Here is a 12,505-nt window from a genome sequence, read left to right as displayed (position 1 = left end):
CATTATAAATAAACTAACAATGATTTATTTGTAACAAACAACAAGAATCTTTCCTAAAAACCCACATGCATGAAATTCACATTTTAAAGAAAGTTCAAGCAATTGCTAATAAAGCCTGTTTAGAATAATGCTTTTAAGAAACATATTTGTACAAAAAAAACCCCACCTTAAAAAATAATTCTCAGCTAAATGCAGAATCTTGATTATCCCAACTCTAGCTCCTAATAACCTCAAGCCATAAAAAAGCCAACATAAAGAACGAGGTTCATTTCTGTGGTCCAGAAAGAGGAAAAAAAAATAAAAATATTGCTGCTAGCCCTTGCGTATAGCTGAGCCTATGCCTTTAAACAAGATATGGGACAACCTCTGTCAGGTGCTGTACTTGTGTTGCAGACTCCACGCACTATTTGAATCACTGGTATTGGGTTACAGGCACAGTCAGGGACAGTTTTTAGTTATTAAAAAAAATGAACTCTTGTAAAACATTCAGGATTCATCGAAGTAAATTCAAGATCTTCTCTGTAAGATCACTGAACAAAAACTTTAGACACTTACTAAAATAATTCTGAAAAGAGTCAGCTAGAAAACACTGCTTTACATTATTTTAATTTATTATTTTAAAGACAGGCAGCATAAGCATTCAGTGGACAGAGAGCAAAACCCTTATCTACCTCCCAACAAGCTGACACCTTCACCACCACACTACAGCTGTACTTCCTCTGTACCTTTTTCTGTATTCCTTTCTCTTAGATTCAATAGGAGAAATGTAAGATATCTTCCATCTCAGCCTTCCTAGAAGACTAGTTCAAAAGAAAGCAAGGACTAGCGTGAAATGACAGCAGCAGATGCATAACTGCTCAGCCTGTCTCACATCATTTGCAAGCCTGGATGCCAAGCCAGACAACACTATTAACAAAGTTATAGCTCCTTAGATCTCCAACTAAATCTGTACTCTATCACAGCACCTTACAGGGAGGGAATGGTTCCTTTCAAACTAAGTCTAAAATTCATACCTCCTTCCTGAAAAGGCATTGTAGCTACCAGAAAAGTATCTTCCAAACTGTCCATGACACCATAATAAAGCAGCATACAGGGGCAGATTAAACAAAGTTTTCGGCAGAACTAAATTTTAAACATCAGTGATTTGTTGTGGTTCTCAAGATTTATTGGGTTATTGTATCATTCAAAATTATAAACAAAGCAGTAGTTGTACAAAAGAGGTGATTTAGACACCTTAACCTAATATAATTTCAGGCTCTGAACTCCAGTATTAAATACCTGAATCTGGGAAGCTGTTAGATGCCCAACTCTAAAAGAATAAAGCAATTTCTGATATGTCTCATCTTAAGTATTCTTTTGTCAGCCACCCTGGGAGTTCCCCCTCTCTGTACAATGCCTAAACTAAACTCTACTTTAAGCATTTCACTTTCCCCATGTATTATTTACTCACAGAGGTTACACACCAAAGTCCCTTTGTATATGTGAATCCCTATTACTCTCTGAAAACCATCATGAACCCTTCTGGGATTTAAAATAAAGAGTAGCTTGGCCTATTTCAAACACTTGGCCCTACAGCCACTTGATACACTGATCCTAAGGGAGGTCAAATAGTTTTGTTTTTTTCTTATTCAGCATATTCATGACTACAGGTAAGGTCACACAAATTTATCTTCAAGTTTGTAATTTACAGAAAAGATTGAGTAAGCAAGTGATAAACAACAGGAAACAGCTATCTCACTGCTGAACACCAGCACTATCAAGTGGCAGCGATGAAAGTGTTTTAACAAGATTATTATTGCCAACAACATGACAAATTAAGTCTCCCAAACTACAAAATGGTAGTAAGACAAAAAATAACGTAGCTAGTATGTCAGCTCCAGATATATTGGAAATGCTTAAATACACATGAGCCTAGTAAAATTTAGTCCAGAAAATACATCTTAACAGTAAGGGTTTAGGTATTCTTTTTGGATGAGGAACTCACTTACCCTGACTTCAAGTCTGTAATCCGTAAACAATTAGTAGCATCCAGTCCTACTTTTCCATTTCTGACCACACTGGAAATGAAGGGTGAGAGTGCTGGAGAAATTCTGTTCAAGGCAACTTCAGGTGACATTTTAGTACGTTCCTCCTTCCTTTTGTCTTGAGCTGCACAGGGATAGTGGGGGGGGGGGGGGGGGGGGGGGAGGAATAGGGATAATAATTAAAAAAAATACTAATTTGATGTAACACGCAATCTGCAAACATCAAAAGAAAAAGCTAAGCATCCGAAGAATCAGGAATGTAGAGTAACTCAAGTGCACAAAGGTTTATAAAGAAAAAAATTAAATACAGGCAATTTTTTTCTCCTACCTCTGCAACATTCAATGAAGCCCATTTATTCAATGTCAACATAAACCCAGAATTACGTCCTAGGCTCCTCTAATTAAGATACTACCCCAATGAGAAAGAGAAATAAAATTGAGGGCCATTCTGACACTTCACAGCCTCGCCCCTTCTTGTGAGCATTTCCATTAGAAGTCTGTAATTGACGAGCCACGTTTATTTCAATTCCACTGAAATCAATAGGACCAAGGCTTTATCTCTCTGTAGTCTCATTTGTAATTTGTAATAAACCTAGTGCAACCATAATCAGTATTACTTTTACAATACTATATTGGGTAGTATATATAGCATTTCACAATGCCTTTTAAAGGCTATGGATGCTTTTCTGTCAGCAGTATCACCAGACTCTTTGAAAGGCATCTTCATTCACAAAACAGATCAGGAAATTGACATACACACATTTTAAGCACAGCTTTGTCAGAAGTGCTTGCAATTGGGTGACCTTATGCTACATCAGCTAGGCCACTAAGTTAGCACACCTACTGCTTTTTAGCTGAAATGCAGAAACGGTGCAGGCACACATTTTAACTCATTGCACCACAAAACAGCTAGAGTATGCAGACAACAACAGAACGTGGCAGAAGTGAGAAAAAAGGAAGGGTAACCAACCTATTACAATGCTAACTTAACATATTTGATTGTATTCTTAAGCACAAAGTTTCATCTGAAAATTAACTTGACAGTTTTAGAAAACAAAGTTGTAAATGCCTCAAGGTAACAACCACGCCACTAACAAGTGGGGCAGAAGAACTCACACTTAAACTCTGACCATTACAAGGTATCTTTTAAAACATACATTTAATAGAAAAACACTAATACATACTGTACTTAGATCCTTACAAAATGCTGCATAGGAACTGCTGTATTAATAAGTGTTCTATAAAGAAAGTGTGAACAACTCATGGCAATATTTATAATTTTCTGTTGTTTCTAACACTCAGCTTACAAGCATCAGTTGGTAACTAATGGATAGTCTATAAACTGGTAATTCCCTGTAACTGATGGCAACATTAAAGTTACACATTTTGTTCTCATGAAAATTATTCACTCTGAAGCAATGTTCAAGAAAGAGTATTTATCTGAGCTATTTCCAATTTATTGGAATAAAGCAATGGCCAGGCACTTTCAAGACAAACAAAAAGACTTCCTAAAAATAGTATCTTTAATACACTGGTTCTTACATTTTATAACAGCAAAGAAGCCGAAGACTAAACATCCATGTCTTAACATATGATGTGTTCTCTTCACATAGATGACTTGCCATAACTGACAAGAGGCAACAACTTAAGTTTGCTTAGCAAACACCCACAGCAATTTAAGATGCTACCTCCTGTTTCTTACTTTTCTACCGAAAATTACTGCCTACTCACCTTTATTCTTCCCCAGAGTAACTGAGAGAACGCAAGCCCATATTTGACCTATTTCAACGCAAAGTCCAATGGCTTAGATTGGACCGCTAACAAAAAGGAGTTTAAACTAAAATACTTTGCACAAGAGTGGCTACAACAGGGCACACATTTCAGTCTGCCACCTCTACTGCAGGGAGAAGTAATTTCAAGCAGAGGAACAGCTGGACTGATGAAGGTAAGAACTTCTTAAACCATGAAAAGCATACTGAAAAACAAGCTATCCTTCTAGCAATCTTAAAGGTATACACAAAGATCTCAGGATTGGTTCTGATACTGCCAGCTTTTAAGGGGACTGTAAGTGTAATGAGGGGTAGAATTGTGAGACATGAGATTCACATGGTGATCAAAGTTGAAGAGACGCGCCTTCCAAAACAAACTGCAAAATGAGGTTCCTTATTTTTTGTTAATAAAATATGCAGATACGGTTGAAACAAGATGTAGATGACTGCTATGCATTTTTCCTGGGTTTATTGCATCATTTCTTCAAGACCCACAACACCTTTCACATAACAAGCCAGGTACAAAATACTTAAAGGGTCGCTAGAAGTTAAAATCACTGATTTATTTTGTAAACAAAGGTCTTTACAAACTGCAACGCAGTACCATTTTTGTAAGTTTCAGTGTCACATAGTTTTTCCCCAGCTTGCTTTTCCCATAGTACTGGAAACATAACATAAACAAACTCAAGGTAACTTACAAAAACAAAATTCACTACACTGTTTCCCTCACACAAAAAAAAAAAAAAAAAAAAAAAAAACCAAAAAAAAAAACCACACACACAAACATTTGAAAGAAGTAAACAAAGTAATGGTTGAATCCTTTTAAACTCGGCAGCCTGTCATTACAACGTCGGGGAAATGTAACATTTGCTTCACAGCCACCACAGAATCCCAGGCCGTGGCTGGGGCACCAACGTGCCGGGACGGGAGATGGGATGGGAGATGCTCCGTTCTCCGCCCCTGGCAGGAGCGCCACGGCCACCGCGTGAGGCGACACACGGCACCGGTGAGGCCCGTGACGGAGGCCTGGCTGCGCGAGGGGGCCTCTCCTACCCAACCCCCTCGGCCTGCCCGGTTCCGTGTCGTCACTGTGAGGGTGCGCAGGTGTCTGGGTACGGGGCACGGAGGGGACCCACGGCCACCTCCACCTGCCGCCGTGCCCGAACACATCCCCACCTGCCCGCCCGGACCGCCACCGAGCGCCTCGGCCTGGGTACGGCAGGGCGCGCCCCGGAGCGGCCCCTGCCCAGCCCCGCTGCCGCCCCGGGCGGGCCCGGGCTGCCGGCTCACCGCCCCCCGCCTCGGCGAGGCTCCCGGTGCCGCCCCGCGCGAAGGCGGCGCGCCCGCCACCTGAGGCGCTGCGGGCCGCCCCGCCCCTCCGCGGCGGCGGCACCCGGGAGCGGGCCGGCCGGCCGCCGGGCGCTACTGAGGCCAGCCATCGCCCTGGGCCGCACCGGCCCCCGCGCCGCCTCCTGGCCGGCTGCCTCCCGCGCCGGGTCTCCCCTGGCCCCAAGCGCCCCGGGGCTGGCGGAGGGGGCGGGGGCCAGGGCAGAAGTCAGCCCGCCTGCCGCCCGCCGCGCCGCTCCCCCGGGGCCGGCAGGGGCGCTGCTCCCGCCCGCCCCTCCCCGGCCACGGCCCGGGCCCCGCCATACCTACGGCGGCCAGAACACAGCCGCTTGGCAACGGCCGCGGCCACGCGCCCGTACCGTCCACCCAGGCCCGGCGTGCGCGCCCCCGCTCCCGCCCCCGCCGCGCGGCGTGCGCGCTTCCGCCCCCCGCCGCCGCCGCCGCTCCCCGGGCCGGAGGGGTCTTCACCCGCCTCGATATTGGCGGCCGCCGCAGTGCCTGGGCGAGCTGTCTCGCCGCGCAGGCGTGAGGCTGCGGTTTCGTGGCGGCCGAAGCGGGGAGGGGGGAGGAGAAGAGGAGGAGGAGGAGGAGGAGGAGAAGGAGAAGGAGAAGAAGGAGTAGGGGGAGGGGGCGGTGGCAGTAGCGGCGGCCTTGCCAGCAGGCGTTCGCCAGGGGCAGCCCTCCGGGTAGAAGGCCCCCGCGAGCCGGCCGCCGCCGCCACCACCTCCCCCGCCCGTCGCCCGTGGCAACAGGCGAAGCCGCCGCCGCCGCGGGGCCTGGCGCGCAGGCCGGGTCCAGGGTCCAAAGCCCGGGCGGCGCTTTGGCCGGGCCGTGGAGCCCGGGGCTGCCCCGACCTCTGGCGCCATGGCCGCCGAGGTGGTGGTTGTGGGATCCTGTATGACCGACCTGGTCAGGTTAGTACCCGGGGGGCTCCCGCAGGCCCCGGTGCGGGGCCGGTGTCCTGCCCTCGCTGGGCGGCGGGGCCCCGAGGTCAAGGTCGCGCAGGGCGCCCCGGTGGCCGGGGCAGGGCAGCGGCTCCCCGCGCCTCCCCCGGGCAGGCAGGGCCGGCGCACCCCGCCCCTCGCCCTGGGCCGAGGCGGGCGGGTGTCACGGCTCCCTCCAGGCCGGGACAGGAGAAGTGGGGCGGGCGCCAGGTGCGGGGCGAGGAGCTGCGTCCCAGGGCACAGGGAACCGAGGCGAGCAGTTGGCTGCGGCGGGGGCCGGGGGAGGGAGCGGCGCCGCCGGTGGGGGCGGCCGGGCCCGCGTGATGTCAGCCCTGCAAACAGGGCTTTGAAAGGAGTCTGTGGGAACGGGGTGAAGTTTGAACGTGTTGCCTGCCGGAGCTTTGATCAGCTGTCTGTAACTTTAGGGAGAAGAGAGGCTTGGGTTTGTGTTTTCAGCTGTGCTGGGTGGCTCAGTGTTAGCCCTGCCAGGAAAACAGCATTTTATAGTGACCCACATAGGAAACCATGAACTCTAATACTCTTTATCAGCAGAGGACTTTGAAATGATTTTATGAAGGTAAATAAAACTGGTCGACTGTAAGACGTTTTCAGTTCAAAGCATTTGTCTGCACTGGAAGAGCAAGAAAGAAAGCTTAATATTGCAAAGAAGCCAGTTAGCTCTGTGAAAAAGGAGATTATAAATTGCTTACATGGAGGCAACATTTTATGTGAGACTTTGAAAGGAGAGAGAGAGAGAGAGAAGGCCTCCCAAGGAAACCCTCAAAAAATTAGCACCTCTGCACCCCGAAGCTGTTTTTTTAAAATGAAAAATCCTTTTTTAAAGAAATGTCTTAATTCTTTTTTATTAATTTTCTGGGTATTTTGCTTTTAGAATTAGGTATTTGAGTCTCTGTCTTTTTTGTTTGTTTGTACACAGCTGAAGTTTAGAAACTTAGAAAATTAAAGTACAGAAGTTCATGAAAGCTCTTGGTTTCAGCAGCCTGGGTTTTATAGTGAATACTAAATATCAGAAGAATTCAAGCAAAATTGCCAGAGTTGGCAACGAAGCAAATACTAACCTAAACTGGCTGACCTTGTCAGCCCCAGTAAAACTGCAGATCAGTCCTTGATTTGCACCATTTTAAACACATCTGCTTTTAAGCTATATTTGCAGACTTCGATAAAATAGGATTTAAAAGTATATGTATCTGGACTGCATCAGCTTGTCCTGCTGAGAATTCTGCAGTACAAAACCAATTCCTCAATCAGCAGACAATTATATCAAAGCCTGTGGGTCAGGAAAGCATAGAATACATGATCAGAAGAATATGCTGAGGAGTAAGTACAGTTTAGGCATAGACACGTGTTGCAGAAACTATGAAAACCCTTAAATAATCATAGAACCTGTGTCAGAAAGATTTAATGTTTTATGTAATCTGCAGAACACACTGGCAGCTTTTCAAGAATAGTTGTCTTGTACGTCAGAGTAAGATCCTGTAGAACTGATCTTGATGTTATCCATGAATGAGCTATAAGATGCTTGTGTTGTTATATTGAAACAGAAAACATGGTGCTCTAACCTCAAGACATTTCTTTTCCTGTGTCTCTAAAATGTGGGGGAAAAAATAATTAGAAAATTGTCTGCCAGTTTAAGCACTGCTGACAGTCACAGCTTTGGGTTTTTTCTTGACACTTAAGCAAACAAACAAGAATATATTTTTTCCCCTGCAAGTTTGATATGGTAGAAATACAGTCATTTATTTGAAGCCATGTTGACTGGCCATACTGTAACCAGAGATTAAACCATAGGTTCTAGCCATAGATGCTGTTATACTGAGATTAAGTGATTGAGGAAAAGCCATTTCACTTTTCAGTCACCTGAGAGGGTTTCTTAAATTGTACAAATATACTATCACAAGAATGTATCTTACTTACCATTATTAGCCTCTACTTTAAGGAGCAGTTAAGGGCTTTTTATTAGTTGTAAGCTAATTTGCTTCAACAGAAAAAGAAGGGACAGCCTCATTCTTTCTATTGCTAGCACAGTACTTCAGGCACTTAATAAAATAATAAGAAGAGTGCATTTAAATTTAGCTGGCAAGAGTTTAATGTGGCTGAAATGTCCATGTAGTACCCATGTAGACATAGTTTAAATGTATCCTGTGTTACAAAAATCCTGGCAAAATTACCAGAAAGCACTCAACTGTAGGCTAGGATGTGCCTAGGTGGAGAGGGAACAATGAAATGGGGAATGATAAGCAATCATTATTAAAAGTGCTAAAAACTGCTAGGTTAGTATTAGGATTGATGCCAGGAGGGTGTCTTTTGACTGTGTGTCTGGGATTTAGAGGGCTGTATATTCTGGGTTTAAAGCTAGGGTTCATTTCAGCTGATATGAAAGAGCATCAGGTTTTTGCAAGTGTGTCTGTCATTTATGCTAATGTTTCAGTTTGCAAAAGACATGGACAGTAGTGATGATGTTACATGCCTATCTATCATCCATTTGGAGGAGAGTGAATAAACTGAATTAGGAGTGAGAGTCAATGCAAAGGAGGTCAAACGCATTTTTGGACACATTGTGTCCGCCAGTCAACACTAAAGCCTATCTTTCCTAGGAAATAATCATACTGATTGAGACTGCCAGAGCTAGACAATGCTGTGTTACAACTCAAACTGATAAAATACCATGTTGGCCCTTTAGAAGACAATCTTGGCCCTCTGCCTGGAAAGCTAGAAGCTCAGAGGTGCAGAGATTAAATGATAAATGTTCCCAAGTCTGTAGAAGCAAGATACTGAAAATCAGAAGGATAAGCTTCAAGCTACCATTGGACATATGGTAGCCAGATTCACCACTATAAAAAAAGTTAGCACATAATGTTTGTACTCAATACAGTAAACTAATGATTTCAAGAACCGTAACCTCTGTGTGAAATGGAAATGTATAATGTGAAGTTTGCTGTGTCTTATGTAATGGCTGAGATGGAAAAGGATGGAGACCTTCTGTTGAAGACAGTATTCAGATGTAATTTTGAGAAATAATCAAATTCAGAAGAAAGGGTAGTGTGTCTTAAAATTCTTTTTTAAGGAAGGGGCCCAGTGGTTTGCATTTAAGACACTGTTCTCATTGGAAATTCTTTTCTCATTGTCCTGTAGCGCTGCAGTGGCAGAATGTGGGTTTTCTAAAGTGAATTTAGTATAATCAAAACAACCTCACGTACATACATGCAGTAAACCACACTCTTTTGGCTTTAATAGGACCAGGAACAAAACATATTTGTGGTCACAATCATAATCAACACTTCATTGGCAATAGTGGGCAATAGTAGTAGAAAACAAAACCAGTATTATTCTATATGATCTAGATATCAAACCAGATGAGTACCATCCATAGTATTATTTAAATAGTTTCTGTTCTGACTCATATTTGCAGACTGGTCATGGCATTCGCATTTTAATTCATATTAAATCAGGGCAAGACTAAACATATAAACCAATGAGAGTCAGACACACTAAAACAATTAGAATAAACAGGAGAAACTTTGGCATGGCAATTGAAAACAGCAGAAGCAAAGAACAAAATGTAAGATGGAAAAAGAGCCTTTGGACAGTCACAATAACAACAGTTTTTCAGCTTAACTCAAGAGAATGAGACCACAGTCCAAATACTGGAAAACTGTGTTTGTTAGGATGTTCAAAATTTGAAGTTTTAGTTCTCTGTGGACCCCTTTCCTTCCCTCAGGTCGCTTCATTCCCTGTAGGTAGTAGAACTAAAAGTTCTGCTTCCTGTCCCCTACAGTAACAACTGTTGTTAATAGTTATTGCAAGTACTAAACTTGCATAAAAGCATTCAGCAAGAGAAGAACGACACGGCAGAGAAAGCACTGAGCTACAAAGTAGTATGTTGCGAGACTGGAGTGCACTGTGGTGACAAATTCACATCTGCAGTTAACGTCCCAGAGTAGCCTGATGGACACATCGAATCATCTTTGCTAACTGAGCACAATCTCTGCTGGTACAAAATGGCAAAGGTATCTCCATTAGTGAGATTCTCTGTCTTCCTCTTAGGTCGCTAGTGGTGGTTATTGTCAGCTGAAGTAAATGGCTTCTTGGCTCGTTGGAAATGTCCATGATCCAAAGCTATCTCTGTACTTTCTTTTTTAAAAGAGCAACATTTGGTACAACAATTTCAGGCTTTTTTTGTGGGGATATGGAAAGGAATTTTCTAACGTTTCTCTTGAGCGAGCAGAGAAAGTCTCACATATGACTGCAGTTTCTTCTTTGCTTTGTTTCCAGGTCTTTCACAAGTGTTCTCATTTCCACCATTTCTCATGCATGCGCAGTCACAAAGTTTTTATGTTTTTTCTTGCTTTAGTGTTTTTTTTCTCTTCAGCTTCTCCTAGCAGCTGAGAAAAGTGTTCTAGAATCCTTCAAATCCATTTCATTTGTGTTTTTGTTTTTATCTGTAATGCTTCCCCTGCAGCAGCCACTCCTCATTCTAGTCAATGTGCCATTGCCAGCAGCATGGGAAAGCACAACTGTGAAGGAATACAAGCTTAGTCCAGTTGAGGAAATTAATCTTTTGGATCCAGAGAAAGGCATCAAGGCATGAGAGAATGTGTCATCTGTGAATTGTTTCATTTATGTAATAGTGAAAAATCTGGGCTTGATTTCAGAGCCAGTGCTATTCCCTTGTCTCCTTCTCTGACCTAGCAAAGTTTGGGTGTATAGTAAATGCAGGATGCGCAGGCTCAGTGTTTTGTTGTTCTGCCCTGATTTTAGGGGACCAAAATGTGGTTTAGAGAAAACTCCCCTTTGCCTTCTTTTGCCTGGCAGGAAGAAGCTGTGTCTTGGGGGCTCAAAAAGAAAAATGGGATAAAAATCAAGTTGATTAAATCCTCAGTGAGAAAGTTGTGTTCTGTTCATATACAGCTTTTGAATTGCTGTAGTGCCCCAGACACTGCTCATCTGATGTGGGGCCTGATCCAAGCTCATCCATATCAAAATAAGTTTTTTGCTGCTCTAAACTGTCACACGCACACCCCCTGCAAAATCTGAGTGTTCAGTTTATTTCAGGGTGAGACACAGTTTAAATGTTCTAGTGTGTTAAAAGTATTGGTGTTAATACTCCAGACCTGAAAAACTTCCAACAAAGTTTCTTTAACAAAAAAATGACAAAATACTGAAGAGGGGGTAAGCAGGGAAAATGTTTGGTTGGGCATTTCTTAAATTAACACAAATAACTAGGGCAAGGCCAGCAATGACTTTTTTTAACCCATTACAGGAGCTGCATTTGCAACCGAGGTTGCAAGCCCTAAGCAAGAGACAGTGCACCATTGATCCCAGCTGGCACTTTCTGAAAGAAACTGTTGTTTGCGTAACAGAGGATGCTGTGGGTCATCTCTTAGAAGGACTGATGGTGCTAGAACACCTGCTCAACAATTGTCTTTGGCTCTTACCCATGAAAACTTTTTTTATCCCCTTTCTAAATGGAAATGTGGAAGTTTTAAAAATCTTGGAAAATACGAATGTGAAACTGGTCACACGATGTCTTTTAACTTAAGCGCAACAGAAGTTTCTTTCTGGATTCTATTTAATTGCAGCTTCCCTGCCCTTTCATTTGGTGTCTTCATTTTGTATCCTAAACTACTGTGTACTGTAATTAGGCACTGTCTTTCCTTCCAGAAGCAATTCCATTTCAGCAGTAACTAATATGACTCTTGTTTTTTAGACTTGTTTATCTAGTTCAGTTTCAATAGTCTTTATTTAGTAGTTCTTTTGAGCTAAAGAATGGCCCTTGTGGTACTACAGTCACACGTCGCACCTGTACTACATGAATGCCACAGTTAAGTAATTTCTTTGGCTTCCCAGTAACCAAGAGGTAGCACTTTTTGTCCTACTACGCATTTGGAAAACTCTTTGGAGTTAGAGAAGGACAAGAAGGGCAGTTCGCTTTGTAAAAAGATAGGAAAAAGGTGAAGCAAAATTGGAGGAAGGTACTAAAAAGGGCAAAAATCATAATAATTGCAGAAAGTGTGAAGAGTCTGTGGAGTTGAGGTTGAGATAAAAGGCAGGGAAATTACAATCCTAACAGTGACAGCTCCCAAGCTATCCAGAGGCCCCCCTTGTTCTGCTTCTTTTTGTGTCAGCTCTGTCCACCTGCTTGCTTTCTGCAGTTTTCTCACATGGCTGCATGGCAAGGTTCAGGGAAAAGCTCTGTTTTAGTCCTGCTATCTTCTCCCAGCACCAGCATTGTGGAAGATACGGCAACCAGTAAGTCCTCTGTTACCTCCTCCGTCCCATGAATGAGTTCCCACCCGTCTGCTTCTGTTCCTACCAGCTGCAGTGTCTGGTCTGTTTCAGTTTGTAAATTGCTTTGAGATCCTTCAAGATGAAAGGTTCTACTTAAGTGAGATCATTATCA

The 12,505-nt window shown here is 43.7% G+C and overlaps 2 protein-coding genes across 5 annotated transcripts in view; one reads left to right on the top strand and one right to left on the bottom strand.

Moving 5' to 3' along the window:
- BABAM2 (BRISC and BRCA1 A complex member 2) overlaps window positions 1-5,561 on the bottom strand; it is a 169,435-nt gene extending 163,874 nt beyond the window's left edge. For both annotated transcript variants that reach the window (XM_040612038.1, XM_040612039.1), the window contains exons 1-2: window positions 5,446-5,561; window positions 1,989-2,148 (exon numbers count right to left, since the gene is read on the bottom strand). In XM_040612038.1, the coding sequence (XP_040467972.1) occupies window positions 1,989-2,116 (128 nt within the window). In that variant the 5' untranslated portion in view covers window positions 2,117-2,148; window positions 5,446-5,561. The remainder of the gene's footprint in view (window positions 1-1,988; window positions 2,149-5,445) is intronic.
- A 328-nt stretch (window positions 5,562-5,889) lies between these two features.
- The window catches only part of RBKS (ribokinase), a 69,822-nt gene continuing 63,206 nt past the window's right edge, over window positions 5,890-12,505 (top strand). The window contains exons 1-2 of one of the 3 annotated variants that reach the window (XM_040612041.1): window positions 5,957-6,054; window positions 6,510-6,661. Coding sequence is in view for 1 of the 3 variants with exons in the window: in XM_040612040.1 (XP_040467974.1) it covers window positions 6,005-6,054 (50 nt within the window). In the remaining 2 variants the exon portion in view is untranslated. Of the gene's footprint in view, window positions 6,055-6,509; window positions 6,662-12,505 lie in introns of all 3 variants that reach the window. The other 2 variants (XM_040612040.1, XM_040612042.1) reach the window with 2 other exon arrangements.

This window comes from Falco naumanni, chromosome 12, assembly GCF_017639655.2.
Source record: "Falco naumanni isolate bFalNau1 chromosome 12, bFalNau1.pat, whole genome shotgun sequence".
Classification (NCBI taxonomy): domain Eukaryota; kingdom Metazoa; phylum Chordata; class Aves; order Falconiformes; family Falconidae; genus Falco; species Falco naumanni.
Note: the sequence above shows the minus strand (reverse complement) of the source record. Positions and strands in the feature narration are given on the sequence as shown.